The following is a 24207-nucleotide window of genomic DNA, read 5'->3' as shown; positions in this document are numbered from 1 at the left end:
ATTCCGAAGCAGATCTCCGTAACTCAGGCTGGTCTGATTTCTTGAGAGGCCCACGCCCGGAGTTGGCCAGCGCTTCGAGGCCCATAAGTCGGGCTATGACGCTAGGCGAACGACGCTGCTTGTCGTTATCCTCGGGAGACGCCGTTTCTACAGAGCTCTCGAATTGAGTCGCGGCGAACCTCGGGTATAGGCTTTCCTGTTCGAGTGAACCTAGACTGTTCACTCTCTCCCAACAACAGTGATACCGAATTCCCTTTCGGAACAGTGCACAACAGTATCAGGAGCCGGAGCTCCAAGTTCGTTCCTACTAGTTGACGATTCAGAGGATGATCAAAGACTGTTGTGTTTCTTACTATTTCTTACTAATCTATACCATGTTTGCCAATAACGACCGGAACGGTGAGAGCTCAAGTAAGTCGGAATGGTGGGGAGACAGACCCTGCGATATGTCGTCCGGGAAGGGAGCAGGTCGTAAGCGAGGTGTTTCGAGCATGGGTGCCGGTGGACGTGGACGAGGGAACAATGCAAGAGCAAACGCTGCCCAGGCTGCGGCGAGTGAGACTGGAGGACAGAAGGCTGGAACCATGAATGATCATGATCGTAGCGGATTCCCTAGGCTGAGTGGAGAACAATGGACAACACTTCTTAATATTTTGAACTCTCACAAATTTGGTGGAATGGGAAGACTTTCTGGTAAGAAAAATTCTACCGATTGGATAATTGATTCCGAGGCGTCACACCATATGACTGGAGAAATTGATTTATTGATGGATGTACGGAATATTACACCGTGTCCGATGGGACTTCCCAATGGGAAGCAAACCACTGCAGTGAAGGAAGGGACTTTACATTTGGGTGGAAATATTTATTTACATCATGTGCTTTTTGTACTAAGAATGAACTGCACCCTTATTTCCATAGAAAAATTATTGCAAGAGATAAGTTGTATTGTCACTTTTACTGACAAGCTGTGTGTGATACAGGACCAAACCTCGAGGATTCTGATTGGAGCAGGTGAGCAGTGTGATGGGGTCTATCATTTTAGAGGAGCAGCACCGGTTCGGGCGAATAGAACAAGAGGTATGAATGAATGAGAGTTATGACATCGCAGATTAGGGCATCCGTCTAAACAGATATTATCTTTTCTTCCTAAAGTAGATAAATTAAATAGTAGAACTGAAGGAGATAAGCCATGTGATGTTTGTTACAGAGCAAAACAAACACGGGAAATTTTTCCTGAAAGTAAACATAAAGTTGATGATTGTTTTTCTCTAATTCATTGTGATACATGCGGTGCCTATAATGTACCTGCCTCTTGTGGTGCAGTTTACTTTCTAACCATTGTTGATGATTATTCTCATGTTGTGTGGGTTTACTTGTTATTGGAAAAAAGTGAAGTAGCACATATTATTGAGAAATTTTGTGCCATGGCAGAACGTCAGTTTGCCAAGCAAGTCAGGACTGTTCGAAGTGATAATGGAACAAAATTTAAAAGCTTGAAATCATACTTTGTGACTCATGGCATTCTGCATCAAACTTCGTGTGTCGGGACACTGCAACAAAACGGTCGAGTGGAGAGAAAACATAGGCATATCTTGAATGTTGCGAGAGCATTGAGATTTCAAGTAGGCTTGCCCATTGGTTTTTTGGGGGAGTGTGTCTTAACCACTGGATACTTGATAAACAAGACACCTTCTTCTGTACTTGGCGGAAAGACTCCGTATGAGGTAATGTTCGGGACGCCACCTCAATACGAGCAAATGAGAGTATTTGGCTGTCTCTGCTATGCTCATTGGAGTCCTCGAGACAAGGATAAGTTTGGAGAAAAGAGTAAGAAGTGTGTTTTTGTAGGTTATCCCTACGGAAAGAAAGGTTGGCGCGTATATGATGTTGAAAGAGGTGAATATTTTGTCTCTTGTGATGTAATCTTCCATGAGAATGTATTTCCATATGCCGCTAATCTGAAAGCAACTCTAGAAGACAACCCTGGCCCAGCCATTGCACCAACTGATACCGTGGTTGATGATAATGTTTTTCACAGCCATAGAGGAAATAAAGACAGGGGGAGTGATACAGCCGATATTTGTTGTAGGGGGAGCCTTGAAAATAATGATGATGGTAGAGAGGAGGAGCAAGGAGATGGAGAGAGTGTGCATGAAGTAGAAATCAATGGCAGTGAGGACGGAATTAGTGTGGATCTAGCACCACGAACAACACCAGAAGAGCAACTTGGTAGGGGACATCGACATTGCACACCATCTGTTCTGTTAAAGCCCTACGTAACCTACACTGCTTGGTGTTTGAAAGACCCCATTCACACTCAAGCCCACTCTGAATCAAAGTCCTCAGGTACGACTCCCTATCCCATAGCAAATTATGTAACATGTACTAATTTCTCTGCTAGACATCAAGCTTTCTTAGCTGCAGTTATTGCAGGAGCCGAGCCCACCAGCTTTTCTGAGGCAATGAAAAGTGAGAAATGGAGAGAAGCTATGAGAAAGGAAATCCAGACTCTGGAGGATAATGGTACTTGGACATTAGAAACTCTACCTCCCGGGAAAAAGGTAATAGGGAGTAAATGGGTTTATAAGATCAAATATAATTCAGATGGGACGGTTGAAAGGTATAAGGCACGCCTAGTTATTCTCGGGAATAGACAAGTTGAGGGGTTAGATTACAATGAGACTTTCGCTCCTGTGGCCAAAATGACAACAGTCCGAACCTTCTTAGCTGTGGTAGCCGCTAGGAACTGGGAGTTGCATAAGATGGATGTACATAATGCATTCTTACATGAGGATTTGAATGATGAGGTATACATACAGTTGCCGCCAGATTTCACAACTAAGGATCGAACAAAAGTGTTCAAACCGAAGAAATCTCTCTATGATTACGTCAAGCTCCCAGATGTTGGTTCTTGAAATTGACAGCGACCTTGATACAGTTCGGATTTGTTCAATCATATCCAGACTACTCTTTGTTCACTTATTTCTAACACAATGTTCGTATGCACGTACTAATATATGTTGATGACTTGATTGTTGGGAGAAATGATACTGTAGCCATTGCGAAATCACCTTTCAAATCATTACCGATGCAAATCACCTTTCAAATCAACTTTTACATCGAAGATTATTGTAATAATGTTTACATCGAAAACATCGATGTAAAACTCAATCGATTTCTCTATCGGGTAAAAGTAAAAAAAGTCCATCGGGGTAACATCTCTCTTCTTCCAAAAACTGCTCTGCTTCTTCACCGACAAGTTTCTCATTCGGTCGTGGTTTCAAGTGCAGTCGGACTTTCTTCTCTCTTTCCACTTCCTCGCTCCCTCACTATCTGTTCTCCTTTGCCAGGTTCGGCGCATTATTCTTCTTATAATAGGGGACGCTCCAACGGGAGAGACATCTCATTGTCTCATCTTGCGACGAGCAAGGTATGGTTAATATTTCGGCATACCGATCTACACGTTTTCTCTTTCTCTCTCCCTCTCCCTCTCTCTCATTATCTTATCTTTTCTCCTTGGCCAGTTTTAGACACATTCTTCCTACAACAGAGGACGGTCCAACGATGGTCAAGACATCTCAAGATATCCATCTCACGACGAACAAGTATGTCAACTTATCTCAGATCTGGAAGCAAACCAGTGTAGATCTGCATTTTTCTGTTGTGGCACCAACCAGCCGTTGATCAATACATGGGTGTAATTTTAATATTTTATACCGTTGTTCAATCCAAACACATGTAAAAAATACGTTGCTGTTTTACACCGTTACTCCAAACTCCAAACTCCAAACCCACAGCAATGTAAAAGTAACATTTGTCCGGTTTTTTTTTGTGCTGACACGTCTGACCATTCTTCGACGGAGTTCGATCATTAGGGTAAACTTGAGGATCACAATGAGGGAAATGGTAACCAGGTTGGCAAGTTACATTGGCCTGATCATGAGAAAGTCTGGATATATAATTTGTTATTCGGTCTGCTTATCAATATATAGGAGATCCAGAGACCGAAGGCCAAAATCTTAAATCAGGATTAACAGAGTTAGGAACTACGTAAATGGCATGGCTTTCATCGCATAAGTTGGTTTCTATGCATTAAATTATCGTTGGCAGCTGCCATCTATTCATTGTTCTCCTTGCACCAACGAATCTTCCATTCTAGCTAATTAATAATTAAGCACAATAAATTCCAAATATATTAATTTGTGGATATGCCACTAATTAAGGACCCCAGTTGCATCAACGTGTAGGACCCCAAGAAATTTCCGGTAGTCTTGGTCAAAATTCTTATGTATGTGAGGTCGACAGAGGTAATGGGGGCAGCTCGCTGCTTGCGCACTTGGTTTCTATGATTAGTGTCAATTAATGGCTTGTTTGGTTTGAAAGAAAAAAAGTATGAAAAGAAAGAGAAAGGTAGAGAAATTTATAAAGGTTTTCTTATACATTTTTTTTCCTTTCCCTATTTTTTCTTTCAAACCAAACACAGTCTAAGTGTGAACTTATTAGATGTTCAAACTTCAAACCAAACCTTAACACAGCTTTCACACACTATATATACCTTCACGAATGCAGGTGTTTAATAAAGGCCAATTGGATCTCAGGCCTTTTGCCGAGCAGATATTGTTTTCAGATTCAGTCTGGACTCTAGAGTTGAAAACACTACATACACTTACAGTAGTTGTTCATGGCCGTACTAAGGAAACAGATGCCGAGTGGCTTCGATGCGGTCCACACGGCCCTATATATCATTTAACCAAAATATGACAGACGTACATATACTTAGTCAATATATTCTGTGCAAGTTGCTGACTGGTGGGCTTCGAATGAATTTGTCATTTGAAGATCCACTCTTAAACCCACCTCCCAACCAACGGAATAAATTAAGCAAGCCAAATTGATTCATTTTCAGTTTTGCACATGGGATAAAGCTTTAAATAAATTTTTTTATTAGCAAAGTTATTTCAAAGGGAAAATTTTATGGTTTAAGAAATTGACTAATTATAATGTTTGTATATTATCTTAAAATATCATCAAGGTTTTTGATAATTATCTAAAACTTTACATGTAACAGATTTTTTTTTTCTCAAAAATTTTTAAAATATCCTTTTGTGGTCAAAAATGCCCTTTTCAATTTGGGCACCCTGAAGATCAAGACTTCTATTTTACTGCAGGTCTCTGCTATTGGTGATCACTGGCATCATAAAGATGAACCTTAGCTATCGTTGATAGTCACCAGCATCGAAGATGACATTAGTGCCCACAAGGACCACCATTCTTATTCCAAATGCCAAATAGAGAATCCAATATTTTACCAAAATTAGCAGAATCAGTAGAAGACAGAGTGTACCCAATTCCAGCAAGAACCTCAGCGACAAGTTCCTCTCTTGACCCGATAGCTCGATATTCTTCTTCCAACAGCTTATGTAAAAGCTCCAAGCAGACTCCTTTAGAGCTTACAATACAGCATCAAAGACATGACACCCAGAAGTACAACAGCTTCATAGATGACCGCCTGCATCGGAAGATGAACTCGATCTTCAGATCCAAGGAGGTCTCCAACTTCCTAATGCACTCTGAGCTTTCAAGCGAAAGACATCACCAACGGCAAAGAGGAGAAATTCTTAGATTCGGATTAAGACACAGGTGAAAACATTGAAATAGGGGCACCTCCTACGATCAGGGGCGGAGCCAAGTATACTGGTGGGGTTGTTGGCCCCCCAAATTTTTTGTTAGATCAATATTTATATATAGTTATTAGGTAGAGATAAGGTTAAAAATGTAATAAAGGAGGTCCTTTGCCCCTCAAAACTTGAACTAAAATGTTAAAGGACCATTCTTTAATGCTCCTCCAACTCCCAAAATAAAAAATTTTGTTCATTTTTTCTTTGAAAGAAATTCTATAATAGACCTAAACCTTCCCATCCCATTTCCCTACACAGCCTACCTAGATCTACTCCCACCTCTTCTTTAAAACAAAGGATTTGAAAAGAGAAGGGAGAGTGCTAAAAACAAGATTGGAGAAGAAAACACTTAAAGACGGTTAAAAATATTAGAAAAAAGAAGGAAAAAAAAAGAGGGGATGGGATTCATGAGGGAGAAATATAAGGGAAGAGGAGAGAATGGAGAAGCTTTACTTGTGAATCGGCAACGTGCAGGGAGGTTTGGGAGTTAATTAAGGAGGGTTTGGAGTCATAAGACGTGGTTAGATTGGAAGGTTTGGTTTTGAAGGGCATCTCTGAGCTCAGCCCATTCTTGGATGATGACTCGAGCAGATGGAGGAGACGACCTACTGCTGTCACTACTGGTATTGCTCTTCAATCATTCTTCAAGAAATATGGTTTGGGTTTGCTTTGCTATATTCTCTCATCCACAACGATGACCATACGTTGAGTTCAACAATCATGGGAAGATATTTTCAATGCACAGCTACAAGTGGCTGTGAATACAGTTTAAGCACCATCTTGTAAAGACTGAATCCGATCTCCCTTTCTATATCTATAAGGTCTTTGACCATTTAAACCTCATTATTATTTAGCCTTGGGCCCATTGAACCATGGGAAGCCATGGCCCATGGGACATCCCAAATTAATACTAATGTTCTCCCCACTCTTTATAGCTCAACATGAATTTTCTTTTATTACAATCTCTATTAAATAGCAGGCTTCTCCACCCAGCAAACAGTTTTTAGAAGCCATAGCCGTTGCTGTCTAGAAGCTACTCGAGGCCAAACATTTTCCCCTCGTACACCTAGCCCATAAAGAACCCTTTTGGATGCAAATTTTTCATGCTAGTTTTGCCAACATATATATAGCATGATTTAAAATGTAAAGGTCTCAGACCCCATTTAATTTATTTTTCCACATAGTATATCTAATGCATCTTAGCCTTTTTATTTTTCTCACCCCACCAAAACATCCTATTAACTTTTGTCAATTCTAAGCCTATATATCCTTTTGATAGATGGAACCATGAATGCTTTCCTTTGCTGCTTAGGATATGTATCATCAATATGAAGTTTCAAAATAGCCCAAGTTATTTTTTTCCAAACTGTCAAATTTAACTCTTAATTTGCAGAACATTTTGATACTAAGTTGAATAAAATTACTATTTTATTGATGAAGGATAATTTGACCCGACCCATGAAACGACGACACGTGGACGCTGATTCAGCGTAAGCAACAACTCAGTATCGTGGTCCAGTATGGCTAAGTGATAGGCCCGTAAAGCAGCTCGCTACATGGTAGCAGGGTAAAGGAGGGGCTCGCCACAACGCGGGCTACGGGTCCCCCAAGCTACCTTAAGGAATATTCTGAGGAAAACTTTAACTTGCGAGCTAAGAAAGCCGGCTTGCCTGAGCTCCCGAACAAGGTAAGTCATCCTAGAACCAATTCTACCAAGGGTACTTCTGAAGTATTCGAAGCTCGTTGCAAAGTAGCTCGTGAATGGGCCGCACGAGCATTCCTCAGGAAGCTTCTATTTAATAAGCCGTACCCGTCAGACTGAGCCACGTCCCTAACCGACGACGCAGTCCCTGTCCTTTCGACAGTCTGCGCCCACGTCTCTCAGTAGGCGGAGGTGTGCCTGTCACTTTGGGGACGTGTCACTCGCCCGAGAGTACGTCCCAACGGCCACCTGCTCAGCCCTGGCAGGTAACGGCTGTGGCAGGGACCCAAGTGGCAGTTATGGCTGATCTCGTAAGAGCGCTCCTATAAAAGCCCTCAGGGCAAAGGAGAAGCTCTCTTGAGACCTCTAACCTCAAAGATATAGTGATAAAGCGCGACCTCACTCTTAGCTCTCGTTTTCTCTCTTTATTCCCCATACACAGTACTAACTTAAGCATCAGAGTATTACCACCGGGCAAGTCCCCGAGAATCCTTCCTTTCATCTTCTCAGATGCCGCGTGTTGCCGACAAGGAGCCAGCCAGCCACCAACTAGGAGTGCCCGGATCGCGCTGCATCATTTGGCGCCGTCTGTGGGAACGCTTCAAAAGGCCTTCCCCTTTAAATTCTTTCAGTTACTTCCTCTTCCTTGAAACAACCCAGCGCTCATGGCTTCCTCTAGCGACGTTGGACGAGGCACGGAAGTGGATAACTCCAAGGGGCAACCCCAGTCTCCTATTGTCTGTATCGGACAGTTCACTGTCCCCTTCTCAGCGGATGGAATCCCCAGCTTGAATGTGCCTCTCACAATGGCACCTGTCATTGCCCCACTCTCCGCTACAATCAGAACGACGTTCACCAAACCCTCGGTTGTGCCCCCAGCGGCCAGCCCGAACCAGCTGGAGGACCTGATGCAGCGCATGAAGGCCATGCAGGCCCAAATGCAATAGTTCTAACAACTTCAGCTCTATCAACAACACGTGCTGCACCAGGTCTCCCAGTACCAGTATCAGCAGCAGTTCCCCCAGCTGCCCCAACCTCAGCTTCAACAGCCTCAGCACCCGGCCTCACAGCAAGCCAAATCTCTTCGCCAGAGCGAGCACTCCGGCCGAGGAGAGGCCCCCCAAAATCATCCGAAAAACCAGGCCTCCCCCTACGGCAGACAGGAGAGACTGGCTACCCCAATCTCGCCATGGGTGGACAGGTCGGGAGGACCTCAGCCCGACAGGTCAACGTCGCCTCGACAGTCGAAGTTCGGAACCCCGATCCTTGAAAACCGGTTCGAGATCCAGGCAACAGACTCTAAGCAGGCCCCTTCTGTTCGCAGCCATCACTAGCAGACCGGGCTACTCCCGGCGCAAACCGTTCTAAACAGCGCGGAGGGGAGCAGCATGAACACCGAGCCCACCAAGAAGCAGAGACGCTGCCGCCGAGCTCGTCGATCTGTCACCCGCGATTTGCCCGAGTTCATGGGCAAAGAAGAGGTAGGCTCAACCAAAGCTAAGGCTCCCCTCCTCTCGGTTCCGTCCCCCTATCCTCCAAACTCTTGGCAGTCCCGATGCCCAAGGATTTCAAACTTCCCCCTCTTGACAAGTATGACGGGTCGTTCGACTCGAATGATCACGTAGACACCTTTCAGTCACAGATGCACCTGGCGCAAGCCAATGAGTCATGCATGTGCGTGGCCTTCTCCACTACTTTCAGGGGAGCAGCCCGCACGTGGTACCGGAACTTGGCACCCCAGTCGATAAGAAGCTGGGCGCAGTTCACACAAGCCTTCACGTCCCACTTTGTCACCAGTAAACGGTGCCCGCGGACTGAAGAAAGCATCGTCAACGTAGCCCAGAGAGAAGGGAAGTCCCTCCGAAGTTATATCAAGCGGTTCAACGACGCTTGTATGCAGATACCGCGCCTAGACCCCGCCGTACGCCTAGCAGCGGCCAAGAAGGGCATAAAGCACAAAGAGTTCAAGTGGCACATGGTCATCGACCAACCCACGACCATAATCGACTTTCTAAAGCTTGCGGATAAGTTCATAGCCACCGAAGAGGAGATCAACCAGAAGGGTGAGGGCGCACCTGAAAAAAGAAAGAGAGAAGGGGAACCTTCCAGTCAAGAGGACACCCTAAGAAAAAAGGAAATAGTTCGAGGTGCAAAGGCGGGTCAGTTGTTCCAAGCTCCTGCACCAGACCGAGCTGACTACACTCCACTGAACGCAAAGCGGGCCGAAATCCTGATGGCAATCAAGGATGCCCCGTACATGAAGTGGCCGCCCCGTCTGAGGGGGAATCCCAATGAAAGAAATAAGAGTCTGTATTGCAGCTTTCACAAGGACCACGGTCATAGTACCGAGAGTTGTAAAAACCTCCGCGACGAGATAGAGGAGCTCATCCGTCGTGGATATTTGAGAAACTTTGTACAAAATAATAATAACACTAATAATGGTAATAGAATAGGTCGGCAAGGGGAGCATGGCAAAGACGCACCCGAGTCCAGTAGCAGGCTGGCCGAACAACCATAGAGATAGCACCCAGAGGAGAGGCCAGTTCGGGGAACCATCCACATGATAGCGGGAGGTTTGATCGTTGCAGGGTGCACCTTAGCGGCATCTCGGACGTCGGTTCGCGAGGTCACCCGGGAGGAACAGAATCCCCCAAAGCGGCCGAGAACAGAAGAGCCAATTTTCTTCACAGAAGACGATGCGTGAGGGGTCCATTACCCCCACGACGACGCGCTCATAATAAAGCTGAGAATCAACGACTTCGAGGTTAGGCGCATACTCGTCGACTCGGGCAGCTCGGCCGACATACTCTTCAAAGCCGCGTTTGACCAGCTCCAGTTATAGAGAAGCGACCTGAAGCCCGCAGACACTCCTTTGGTAGGCTTCAGCGGAGAAGAAGTCCGACCCCTTGGAAAAATAACAGTACCTGTAGAGATCGGCACATGGCCTTGTGTGGTCAGATTCGAACACAACTTCCTAGTGGTAGCGACCCCCTCTCCCTACAATGCCATAGTAGGTCGACCGATCACCCATGCCCTACGGGCGGTGGTCTACACTTACCACTTGGCCATGAAGTTCCCAACAGACTTCGGTGTGGGAGTAGCGCGGGGCGACCAACTTGAGTCCCGCAAGTGCTATGTTGCCGCCCTGAAGGGAAAAACCAAGGTGGCCGATAACCTTGAACTGGAACGACCCACGGAGCAAAGCGGAGAATGAGCCACGCCCACAGAAGCAGCAGTCATGGTCCTGACCTCAATAGCAGACCCAGCTTGGACGCTCTAGATCGGCGCTTCCGTCCAGGAGCCCCTATGATCCGAACTGTTAGGTCCGTTAGATAGAAGAAACGCAACCTAGCCCCGGAACGGTGGGAAGCAGTCGGCGAGGAAGTTGAGAAGCTCCTTGCGGCGGACTTCATAAGAGAAGTCCACTACCCAAGCTAGGTAGCCAACCCCGTCCTAGTAAAGAAGGCCAATGGCAAGTGGCGCATGTGCATCGACTACAGCGACCTGAACTGGGCTTGCCCGAAAGATTGCTTCCCGCTCCCCAGAATCGACCGTTTGGTGGATGCGACCTCAGGGCATGAGTTGTTAAGTTTCTTGGACGCCTACTCGGGCTATAACCAGATCAAGATGGACCCGGTGGACGAAGAAAAGACTGCCTTCATCACTGAATTCGGCCTGTACTGTTACAAGGTTATGCCCTTCGGGTTGAAAAACGCAGGGGCAACCTTTCAAAGGCTTGTAAATAAATTGTTTGCGCCGTTAATCGGCGGAAAAGTAGAATGCTATGTAGATGACATGGTCGTCAAAACCCAATCCTCACATGAATTAATACAAGACTTGCATTCTGTTTTTGGAATTTTGCGTAAGTTCAATATGAGACTGAATCCGAACAAGTGTGTGTTCGGCGTGACCTCGGGTAAATTCCTGGGATACATCGTTAACCGGCGCGGCATTAAGGCCAACCCGGATAAGGTTAAGGCCATCTTAGACATGAAACCACCCCGGAAGCCGAAGGAGGTTCAGAGGTTGAATGGCCGCATAGCCGCCCAAGGCCGTTTCATGTCTAAGTCGGCAGACCGCTGTCTGCCATTCTTTAAGGCATTATAGGGCAAAGGGTTCGAATGGACCCAAGATTGCCAGCTCACGTTCGACGAGCTCAAGGAATACCTCGCTAGCGTGCTGACCCTAACCCGGCCCGATGAGGGCGATGTTTTAGAACTATACCTCTCGGCAAGTGACGAGGTGGTTAGTTCGGTACTAATAAAGGAAGCAGATCGGGTCCAACGACCCATCTATTATGTTAGCAAAGTATTGCAGGGAGCAGAAACGAGATACCTGGAGATGGAAAAGCTAGCATACGCATTGATAATTGCAGCTCGGAAGCTCCACCCGTACTTCCAAGCTCATACTGTTATCGTCCTTACCGACGGACCTCTGAGTCAAGTATTGCTTAAGCCCAAGGTCTCCGGTCGGTTGACGAAGTGGGCCATCGAGCTCAACGAGTACGACCTCCAGTACAAGCCGCGAACTACCATTAAGGCCCAAGCCTTGGTAGATTTCATAGCCGAATGCACATTCAGCTCTAAAGTTCCCAGGCCAGTTGAGCGCGAGGCTCCCACCTCAGGTGATCCCGAAGCTCCCAGGACGGTCGAGTTCGAACCCCATGAAGTAGTAGCCAGTGTGGCACCTCTCCTAGCTCGGCTGACCGCGAGCTGGGATGAGGAGCCTTGGATCCTTCACGTAGATGGCTCCTCGAACCAGTAGGGTAGCGGTGCCGGAATAGTTATGCACGTCCCAAGCAGCACAAAACTGGAAAACGCGCTACGCTTCGAGTTCGAGGCATCTAACAATGAAGCAGAGTACGAGGCGTTGATAGCTGGACTAGCCTTAGCCAGGGAAGTAAAAGCCAAGCATATCGTTATCTGCAGCGACTCCCAGCTTGTGGTCAAATAGGTCACCGACGAATATGAAACTCGCGAGCCAACCATGGTCACCTACTTAGCCAAAGTCAGAGAGACCCTGCTAAACTTCCAGTCACACTTCATCAGACAGATTCCTAGGTCGGAGAACGCTGAGGCCGATGCCCTGTCCAATTTAGCCAGCACTAGTGACATCACCATGAGAACCGTGTACATAGAGGACCTGTCTCGGCCTAGCATTCTCGGGGGGGCAGAGGAGGTCGCTCCCGTCGTTCAAGCAGAGCCGAGCTGGATTGACCCACTCATGAGCTGCTTGTTACACGGGACCCTCCCTGCAAATCGCAATGCAGCTAGAAGGGGTGCAGCGCCAGGCAGCTAAATACGTCATGATAGACGAGCGACTGTACAGGAGATCCTACATGCTCCCCTACCTGCGTTGCTTGCGACCTACCGAAGCCAAGCTCGTACTTCGCGACACTCATGAGGGTCTGTGTGGCGGACACTTGGGGGGCAGGGCCCTCGCCCAGAAAGCGCTTCGACAAGGGTATTATTGGCCAACAATGAAGGCAGATGCCATTGAACTCATTAGAAAATGTGACAAATGCCAGAGACATGCCAATATTTACCACCAACCCGCTGCCGACCTCAAATATCTCACCAGTCTGTGGCCCTTTGCACAGTGAGGCATCGATCTACTCGGGCCATTCCCGCCAGCAACGAGTGGAAGGAAGTTCTTAGTGGTACCAGTGGACTATTTTACCAAGTGGGTAGAAGTCGAACCCCTCGTAACAATAACAGCCCAAAATGTCCAAAACTTCTTTTGGAAGAACATCGTATGCCGCTTCGGATTACCTCGGGTATTGATCTCTGACAACGGCAAACAGTTCGATGACATCAAATTTCAAGACTGGTGCCAAGACATGGGGATCCGACAAAATTTTACTTCAGTCACGCACCCTCAAGCAAACGACCAGGCAAAAGTCACGAACAAAGCCATTCTCCGCGGACTAAAGGCACAACTAGACCGAGCTAAAGGATTGTGGGCAGATGAACTACCCAGTGTCCTATGGGCCTACCGGACCACGGAGAAGACCGCCACGGGAGAAACACCCTTCAATCTCACCTACGGCACCGAAGCAGTGATCCCTGCAGAGATCGAAGTACCTACGTTGCACCTAGAAGCATACAATGATCAAACAAACGAAGATGAGTTACATACCAACCTCAACCTACTCGACGAAGTAAGGGACCTCACGTACATTAGGACCGCAGCCTACCAGCAGAGAGTAGCTCGGTACTATAACGCCAGGGTCAAAAAGCGAAACCTCCGCATTGGCAACCTGGCCCTTTGTAAAGTTATGGTGCCTGAGCCCGGCGCTGGCAAGCTCGGTTCCAACTGGGAAGGTCCTTACCGAGTAAAACGAGTGATCGGGGAAGGAACATACGAGCTCGAGACCCTCGAGCATGGAATATTGTCAATTTGAGACAGTATTACCTGTAAGAATCGAGTAGGCCACGAGACACTCCCAAAGCCTAAGGGCCAGAATACTGGGCTAACATGACCTCGGCACAAGAAGACCCCAATCGCCACTTCGGCTTGGGAGAATCCAAGAGCGAACTATGGATCCCCAAGCCTAAGGGCCAAAACACCAAGCTAACGAAGACCTCAGCGTGAAGAAAGACAACTACCTCAATGGTGAAGGCAAAGTATGAAATATTAAAGGCGTAAGCAGCTCAGGTTCAAACCCTACGAAGCACAGCTCATCTCGATACGTCGGTCAAACTAAAGGATAACCAACTAATGCCTAGTTTGGACGTGCGTAATAATCACTTAACGGCATGCCATGGAGTCCCTAAACGTGACATAGGGAGAACGCTTACCGAAGAGCCCTACTTTGGGTAGGTTACTTCAATAACCCAAATGATGAGATCGCTTTAGCAAAAACGAAAGGAATTCATCATACTCAGAAGAAGGGAGAGACTTTCTCATCTTAAATAAAAAAAAACAAACAGATACAGTAAAGGAAAATAACAAGTGCAGCAACTGAGCTAAACAGCTCGGGAAAGGTTTGATCATCATAGGGCACGGCTGCCCAACCAAAAAACTGGTGAAAGACCGGGTTTACGACACCCGGAAGCCATAGAAGTCCAGAGAAACGCCACCTCAAGGATCCGCCTCCTCATCCTCCGGAGAGTCAGGCTTCTCTTCATTTGCCTGGTCTGCTGTCTCAGGGGACAGACCCTTCATAGTAATGCCATCGAGGTTGAGCCTAGAGAACTTCTTCCGAACTAGCCACCGATAGAGCTTGAACCCTGAGCGGTACGAACCCGAACCATACTTCGCCTGGAGGTCATGAAATTCCTGGGAGTCTTTGAAATCCCAGACCGCTTTCTCTCGCTCCGCCTCCACCATTTGATCAAAGTTTCGGGTCTGATTCAAAAGAGTGGACTCCAACTCCCGCACCTATTGCCTGAGGAGCTCCCTCTCCCCCGCCATCCTCGATGACTCCTTCCTATAGCGTGCGCTCTCTTCAATAAGCCGAGCGATTTGAGCCTCCTGGTCGTGGACGAGCAGCTCCTGAGACTCTCTCCCCTTGCGAGTGTGATGGAGCTCGCCCCAGATCCGGTCGAGCTCGACCTGGAACTTCTGTTTGGCAGCACGGTGGTCGAGGGCGTCGACGCGATGGATGCGCGTCTGGAGAGCCATGGCATGGATGGCGGAATTTACCTATCGACGAAAAAGAAGATTAGAAGACAATAAAAAAAAAGAGAAGAGAAGAAAAGGAAAAAAGGGAAAAAGGCCACTTACCACCATGCAGTGGGCGAAGGCGAACGCAGAGAGATCCCCAAGCTCCATGTTTCCCCACTGAGCGATCTCGTCATTACTGATTGCCTTCCGACTCCTCCGGCAAGCTACCAGATAATCGTTTACCCCTTCCTAGTTTCCCACTGGGAACCGGGGGTAAGGATGGGGCTGAAAGGGGGTTGAAGGGGACCTCCCCTGGCAGAGAGGGCTCGCTTCCCCCGAGGTTGACCCCACTAGTCCCCTCAGGAGGGGGCATCGGAACCTCGGGTAGAGGAGAGGGCAGGACCGACTCAGCAGACCCAAACTCAGTGCTTCCTGAAGGAGGGGTCTGGTCGGGGCGCGTCCTCTTCACCTGGCATCTCTGGCTGCCCGAGAGAAGGCGGCGCGAATCGGCACTAGACATGATGGCTGCCAAAAGACCACAAGATATTAGTCCAACAGGAAGCAAAATGCTTGTGTACACAAGTCACAAAACACTACGCGACCTAAAAGGCCGACCTACCCAGGCTCAAGCCTGCCTACACGAGCTTCTCCTCGACCAAGTAGTCCGAGCAAAGGAAGCCTATCGACGCCTAGGATAGCATCGTTTTCCGAATCTCAGGGGTCAGCTCGGCCCCAGGGTCCTGGATGGCACCCCTCCAAGCAGTGGGAAAGGGCCACCCCTCGGGGTTATGGACCACAAAGTAGTCCCACTTCCAGGTGGGGATCTTATTCGGCAGCTCGTACAAGAGCTTGTAACCGCGATGGGGAGAGAGGTAGTAAAAGCGCCTCTCCAGGGGAACCCCAGGAGCAGCATTCTTTATACAAAGGATAGAGGCGAAAATGTCAAGGTCCAAAGGGAGGCAGTACTCGTGGCATAGGGATATAGTCCCAACCATGTTTCGAACAACGTTGGGGTGAAGCTGGTCAATAGTGACGTTGAAGTGGTTCAACACCTCACTATGTCATTGGGACCATGCTCCCAAGGAAAGTTGCCAGTAGGGAGGCTGTAAACCAGGTCCCCAGGAAGGCGAAAGTAGCGGATCAGAGATCTGAGTCTCTCCGCTGTCATTAAGGAAGGGCCAAAGGTATCAGGCTCCCTCTCCCTAGAAGTGGACGCCATGTCGCCAGAGGCCTCCCGGGCCTCTGGAATATGCTCCCTAGCTCTCCCCGAGCCCGAGGGAGCATCATCATCTTGGCTATCGTCCCTATGGTAAGTATGGCGTGGGTACCCAGACATGGCTGACGGCGATTGGGACTCACCAGAATAAACGGAACGGAGCGGACTGAGAAACTCGAATAGACTAAGCGAAGTACGCGACCTCAGAGCCCAAAGCAAGATGGCGTGGACGGAGATAGGGCCGATGGGGGCCCCCCATTTATAGCCCTTGCCCTCTCAAACCGACAGCCCGGATCAAAGCGAATCCAACGGTCCGCGGGCGCTTTGACCGCACGCCTCCTGAAAATCGGAGGCGATTGGCGGCACTTCTTTCACGATTAAGGTAGTCGCAGCCGCACGACATTTGGAATTGAAGGCCACCTCAGCACGTTTTCGGAATCCAAAAAGTCAGAAACCAGAAGATCTCTTGATTCCCGCAAATGCATTTATTGAAGACAGTCAATCAAGTTTGAATTTCGGTCAAATCAGTCCATCGAGCTTCATGAACTCCCCGCGCTAAGGCGGCACTCTTAGCCCGAGGAGTGGGGGGCAATTGATGAAGGATAATTTGACCCGACCCATGAAACGACGACACGTAGACGCTGACTCAACGTAAGCGACAACTCAGTATCGTGGTCCAGTACGACTAAGTGATAGGCCCGTAAAGCAGCTCGCTACATGGTAGCGGGGTAAAGGAGGGGCTTGCCACAACGCGGGCTACGGGTCCCCCGAGCTACCTCAAGGAATATTCCAAGGAAAACTTTAACTTGCGAGCTAAGAAAGCCAGCTCGCTTGAACTTTCGAACAAGGTAAGTCATCCTAGGACCAATTCTACCAAGGGTACTTCTGAAGTATTCGAAGCTCGTTGCAAAGTAGCTCACGAATGGGCCGCACGAGCATTCCTCAGGAAGCTTCTATTTAATAAGCCGTACCCGTCAGACTGGGCCACGTCCCTAACCGATGGCGCAGTAGGCGGAGGCGTGCCTGTCACTTTGGGGATGTGTCACTCGCCCAAGTAAGGAGTACGTCCCAACGGCCACCTACTCAGCCCTGGCAGGTAACGACTGTGGCAGGGACCCAAGTGGCGGTTATGGCCGATCTCGCAAGAGCGCTCCTATAAAAGCCCTCAGGGCAAAGGAGAAGCTCTCTTGAGACCTCTAACCTCAAAGATATAGTGATAAAGCGCGACCTCACTCTTAGCTCTTTTTTCTCTCTTTACTCCCCATACACAGTACTTAATTAAGCATCGGAGTATTCCCACCGGGCAAGTCCCCGGGAATCCTTCCTTTCATCTTCTCAGGTGCCGCGTATTGCCGACAAGGAGCCAGCCAGCTACCAACTAGGAGTGTCCGGATCGCGCCGCATCACTTATGAAATATATTTGGGTAAATTTCTTAAATTATCTTTATGGTTTAGCTAATTGACTAGGTGTATTCTTACTGTTCGAAAATCGCTACTATTATTTTTGACAATTGACTAATACTTTCTTACCCTTAGCGTCCATTAACACAAAGACAAAAAAGACTATTTTACTCTTTATTCTTCTTCAAATTTTCAAAATAAAACAGGGAAAAGGATTTTAGACTTCGTTTCCAATCAACATTTCCTCTGATTATACCCACAGAAATCAATTAATCCTCATTCAGAATTAATTCCTCCCACAAAATAGCCTGTCTATGTCTGAACCAGAACAAAATGGCGAGAAAGGAAATTAACCCTCCCGCCATTCAAATTATTTTCTTAAATAGTTAAATGGTAGAGATTCAGCAACATTCCCAAACTTTAAACCAAGCCTCAAAACCCAGACATCGAATTCTAAGAAAAATCCAAATTGGAAAAACAAAAAACAGAGCAGCAAAGTTGGAATTCAAAAATAGTATACCAAATTCAGCAAAGAGTCCGAAAACATTTGAAGGTTGTCGGCATTGCAAAGAACGAAACGAACCAGGTGAGTGTTCTCCGTCTCACCGGCCCATTCAATAACGACATACCGAAAGAAAAAAAAAAAAAAAAAAAAAACACGATTGAAGAAGGGAAACAATAGAAGGCGAGGACGTTGGACTTAATAGCACAACCAAGTGCGCCAGTCATAAAGACCAAGTATAGCATGATACATCTTGAAGGAAGGGATGTAGAACAAGCGCCGCTCTAATGTATTAACGATAGCTTGGCGGAAAGCATCCCACTTAACAAGCGCCGGTCTTATGTTGTCGTTGCTGCTTACTATGGCGCGGAGTTGCCTCTCAACTGAGGCCCTCTCCAAAAATAGCATGAGTTTACCTATGTCAATGCCAAATCGTTCAACGATGGAGTTGATGTTTCTGACAGACGAATAGAGCATACGACTGAAATGAGGGAGAAATGCAGTTTGATGGAGAGGTGTGGCAGAGGGTGAGTTCCAATAGGGTTGGAAGTTATAATAAGGGTAAATTGGGTAATTTTTAAAATTATAAGAATTACGAGATGTACATTTAAATAGTTTACGATGAAATTTAATGGTAAGAAAAGTATTAATCAATTGTCAGAAACAGAAGAGGTAACGTAACATTAGTCAATTTTCAAACAGTAAAATTACATTTAATCAATTAACTAAACTATACACTTAATCAATTAGTCAATTTTTAAACAGTAAAACGTGATATTGCCTGTTCGAACTTTAGGTAGCAAAATTTTCCTTCGAGTATTAATGCAGGCGATCCGGATTGTGCAAGGACGTGATATTGCCTGTTTGAACTTTGAATCCAATTAATCGGTTGTTATTATTACGCAGTACGTAACACAGCACGGTACCAAGCAAATTGATAACAAATCAACCTGCAGAATTTAGGGAGAAGTAGATTGCACTCTATCTCAAATCTTACTGTAGACCTATAATAATTCAAAATTTTAAACAATTCTACAATAACACTAATATTTGTTTGTGTATTGGCATCAATTTCGAATTGACACTTTTACCTATCCCAATTGTACGATAAAACTAAGATTTGTTGGGATGAACTGAACAATAAAAACCCCAGATCGATATATTAGTGTCCGTTTGGTTTACGGTTGGAATCGGAATCAAAATCTTTTAGAATCAGAATCGGAATGGTCCATTCCTATAGTATATTTGGTTCAGACAGGAATAGAAATAGAAATAGGAGTGAACAAGAATGGAATTTCATTCCCAAGGGAAAAGTAGGGAATGGCCATTCCCTCAAATCAGAGAATGCAATTTCAGTAGGAATAAGAATGAGATTCCGATTCTACCCAACCAAACAATTAAAATCGGAATAACCCCGATTCCAATTCCAAACCTCTATTCCCACGAACCAAACGGGGCCAATTGAGACTCTAGGTTGCTTAAAGTCTTTCAGGATGCAAGTTTGTCATTATTTATCAACTACAACTTTTTTCTTTTTTTTTTTTTTTGACTAAAAGTTAAAGAAACATGGAATCTTTGCCCAGCATGAGCTATTTTTCCAACTTCCATGTCATTGTGTTTACCCCAGAAGTAAGATGAGATAAGAGGGCAGGCGGTGAAATTATTACTGAGAACTATTAAAGCCGACCATTGTATTGAAACTCTAAGGCTGCGTTTGGTTTGAAGGAAATAGTAGGGAAAGTATAGGTTTTCCTGCCTTTTTCTTCCTTTTTCCTACCTTTTCCTTCAAGCCAAACATAGCCTAAAAGTTGACTTGAGAGGAAGTAGAATGAAAGAAAAGGATTTGAATGCGTTTGTATGTTTTTGTACTACTTTTACTTGCATCTGTGATGCTGCTTTTTTGGGCTTTAAAGGATTGATACTTGTGGTCATTCTGTTTGTTAATTGTTACTCTTGTTTGTTAAGTGCTTTTCAACTCTGTTATTATACACAAACACAGAAAATAGAGAAGAAAATCTTGTAATGAATGGTTAGATAAACAGAAACTTTGGGCTCTGGGGTTTAATGGTGTGTGGCTTTGGATCGTTATGTTTTTTTGGAACTAACTTCTAGTCAATTCTCAAACACGTTGGGCTCAATTTTGTTTTTTAAGGCCCAAAACTCATAAAAGCAAAAGCTCATCTATTCAGTTCAAAATCCATTAGGCTCAATTTGGAAAGAATACAAATGTAAATATATACAATACAAATACATACAAAATAATACAAAATATAAGATTTTATACTATACATATTTACATTTGCACTCCTTTCAAATGGAGCCTTAGGTTACATTACATAGTAACAATAATTTTCAAGAGCAATTATACATTGAGTAGCCAGGACAAGATTCTTTTTCTTAGTTTCTTATCCTTTCTTTTTCTTTGTCTCTCTTTCTCTTTCTTTTCCTTGAATAACGGTTGATCATGGGTTGGGCTAGCCCAATCAATCCAGCAGGTCCAGATTTTTAAACCAGCTAAACAATATATAACAGGCGTATAACTGTGATTAACATTGAAAGGCAGACGAGAGTGCTTCTGGAGGGTTGAGTACCAACCCTCCCATATCACTAATCCATCTGCCACACTAATCCATCCATTTAACCCTCTAATTCAAAATCGAACCTTAACCTTTTTTTCTCTGTTTTAATTGCATAAACATATATAACTATATATTTCAATTAAAAAGTAAAAAGTTCCAACTTATTCAAATAAATAAAAATAAAAATTTATAAAAGTATAAAAAATGTAAAAAAAATATTTCATGTAAAAAACATCGAAAATTGCAGAAAAATATAGGAAATTTGTAAAAAAAATCAGAAAATGCAAAAATGTGAAGAGAATTGCAGAAAAATGTAAAATATACACATATACATTTTAACTATAAAACATGAAAAAAGAAAACAAGTACAAAAAATATTTTCAAATATAAAATACATAAAAACAAAGAAACTACAAAAAATACCGAAAATTATAGAAATTGCAAACATAATAAAAATTCCAGAAAACAAAAAAAAATATCTAAATTATATAAACTGCAGAAATTGCATAAAATAAAAAATCAGAAAATAAATTTTGTAGAAAACACAAAAAACTATAGAAAACAAAGAAATTGCAAATAAATAACAAAAAATACCAAAAAAAATGTATAGATTGTAGAAAATAGAAAATGTAAAAAAACATTTATAAAAAATAATGGAAATTATAGAAAAACACTAAAAAAGAAAAGAATACAAGAAAATTGAAAAAGACAAAAAATCAGATAAATATAAAGATGGGATAAAAACAGAAATTGCAAAAATACATGAAATGATAAAATTAAAATATTATATATTATAGCATAAAAAAGTAAAAAATTGCAAACAAACTAATAAAATGATAAATTTTTTCAAAAAAAATCAAACAAAAATAGACATTGCATCCACTGAATATTGAAGCAAATTTTCAAAAAATATTTTAGAGATAAAAATTTACAAAATTATTTCTGCATAAATTTGTAGCACCCTTGATGGGATTTACATTTCAAGTTGCAAGGATTTACAAGACATTGCAAATATTTCAAACACAAAAAATCGTTGAAACTTCTGATCATAGTCTTCGATTCTTCATTCTTTCAAATCTTTGAACCGGAGATTTGAGCAGTAGAGAGAGAGGGTGGTGGTGTGGGGGTGAGCTTCAACATCTGAGGATGACAAAGGGGTGGTGCAGCGCCCAGCTACCGAAGACCTGAAAATGAAGCAAGAGAGAGGGAGAGTAGTGGTGCTGCATTTACTTCTGTATATGTGAGGCTTCTGAAAGAATAGACACTACGGCAGCCGGAAGATTTGAGTGAGAGACAGAGATGGTTAATTGGAGAAAGGAGAGAGAGAGAGAATAACTTAAGGTCAAGGGTCAATCAACCCTGACCCTTATGGGTCATTCAGCCCATCTTGACCCACTGTTGAACTGGGTGGGTATGAATGGGTGGGTTGGGGTCAAATTTGCTAACCCTACTTCTAGTAGGACCACACTCAGTCTACTCCTTCCCAAGAGCACTAGGTAGCTGGGACCAACATCGTGTAATGGCCTTTACGACATTACACAGGTACCAGAGAAGTGCTCAAAATTTGTCATTGACACCTTAGATAAGAGATACAAATTATATGCTTTGGAAGGATTGTTTAACCTGGTTGGCAGTATTAATCAAATGGTGAACTTGTAAACCGAACTCAACCGAAAAGTCATTCGGGTTTTTATTGTTCAGTCCATCCCAATAAATTTTGGCTTTACAGGTGTCAATTCGGAATTGATACCAATACATGGGCGGGCATTGGTGTTATAGGTGGGGGTATTTTAAATTTTGAATCGTTGTAGGTCTGCAGTAGAATTTAGAATTCTGAGGTAAAAGTAATTTTGGGTTAAATTGTAATGAATTTGGTTCTGTCATGTCAATCTTGTAAAGTAGAAGCAAGTTAGTAAAGATTAGAAACCAACTCGTGCTTTTTTTCACGCAGCTAAATAACAAATTTCATCTTTCTTTATCAATTCAAGAAGGTGGTGGCATCCAATTATGTATACTTTAAACAAGTCTTAACTTTATATATAGAATTGTTGTTTGGAGTCTAAGGTTGTGTTTGGTATCATTGCCACTTCTCAATACAAGCTTTTGAGAAACTGTCCTATCACATCAAGTCAGATAATCACTTCCACTAAAAAATATATAGATTAGATTAAGTATTGGCATTTATAGTAGAAACTCAAAGTTTAGTGTTTCATGAGGAAGCAACAATGGTTCTCAATATTGTATTGATAACTCATAACATTTGTGGTAGAAAAAGAATATATATTCTCACAAAATTTGTATTGACCAACCTAAAGTATTGCAAGTAGAAGCGGCAACGATACCAAACATAACCTAAGAGTCTAAAAATCTAAAACTCATAACTAGGGCTAATTTTTTGTAGCATGGCCCAACCCAGCATGTAAATTTGCAGACTGAGCCAGGGCCCAATGCTTCAGATCGTGCTAAGCCTGGCCTCGCCGGTCCTTGATTACCCCTACTCCTGACTCAGCTGTCACAGTCGTCAGGCTAAAGAGTATGACTCAGTCTCATCAAGTTTCTAATTGAAAGGATCACAAGATTCACAGCATGGGAAAAGATCATTAAGGTGAAATCATAATCAGGGAAATTTTATAGTGAAGCATTGTAAAACAACTCTATGTTTCTGCTTGCATGGGAACTGAAAATGAATCTCCAAGGACCCATTTGGGGTGGGCTTTCAGTGTTTATTAAGCTGTGTTACTGAGTCTCTTGGGAGAAGTTACCAAAATTAACTTCACTGGAAAGTTGATTTTCGAAAAATGTAAGCATTTTTTTTTTTTTTGGATTTTGGGTGTTTTTTACCAAACATGGCTTCTTAGAGGACCTGCCTTGGAACATCAGAAGCCACTGTGTGAAAGATCTCCCAAACAAGCACCAAAGCAACACCACAAGATAATCTGCCAGTGGAATTTATGGGCCCAACCTAGGTTCAAGCTCTACCCCGGATCAGCCCGCATTGAATCCATTATGCTGAAGTATATGAAATGCATATCATAATTGCCTATTTATATAAATGGGACAAAAACAACTAAGGGTCTATTTGGTTCACAGAAATAGGGGTCTGGAATCAGAATTGGAATGGTCCATTCCAATTCCAACCATGTGATTGGGTGGATAGAATCCCATTCCCATTCCTGGTGGAATGGAATGGTGATGGAGGCCCATCACAAGGCCCATCTCATCCCTAGGGGCAGCAGCTCCTAGGATAAGGATAAGTTAAATAAGAATTCAAGATAAGGAACCAAGAACTCAAGATTATCAAGACTCTTCCAAGATTAGCAAGATAAGACAAGACTCTTCTAAGACTCTTCCAAGATTATCAAGAAAGACTCCAAGAAGCATCAAGATTAGCAAGATTACCCAAGATTCATGCATCTAGGGAGATCGGACGGTGGAGATCAGGCAAAGAGGAATTCGATCCTATCTAGATTAGATGTTAGATCTATCCTAGTTATTATTTCCTAGTTCTTTTACAATTT

General features: G+C 44.3%; 1 protein-coding gene across 1 annotated transcript; it reads left to right on the top strand.

Annotated features, from left to right (window-relative positions):
* Positions 1 to 446: 446 nt before the first annotated feature.
* Positions 447 to 5216, top strand: LOC148803754 (uncharacterized). Its single transcript, XM_088897606.1, has 3 exons — positions 447 to 1014; positions 1327 to 2564; positions 5172 to 5216. Exons 1-3 carry the CDS (start codon positions 447 to 449, stop codon positions 5214 to 5216), a joined length of 1851 nt encoding a protein of 616 aa, XP_088753732.1.
* Positions 5217 to 24207: the final 18991 nt, after the last annotated feature.

This window comes from Nelumbo nucifera, chromosome 1 (assembly GCF_055504915.1).
Source record: "Nelumbo nucifera cultivar China Antique chromosome 1, China Antique-T2T, whole genome shotgun sequence".
Classification (NCBI taxonomy): Eukaryota; Viridiplantae; Streptophyta; class Magnoliopsida; order Proteales; family Nelumbonaceae; genus Nelumbo; species Nelumbo nucifera.
Note: the sequence above shows the minus strand (reverse complement) of the source record. Positions and strands in the feature narration are given on the sequence as shown.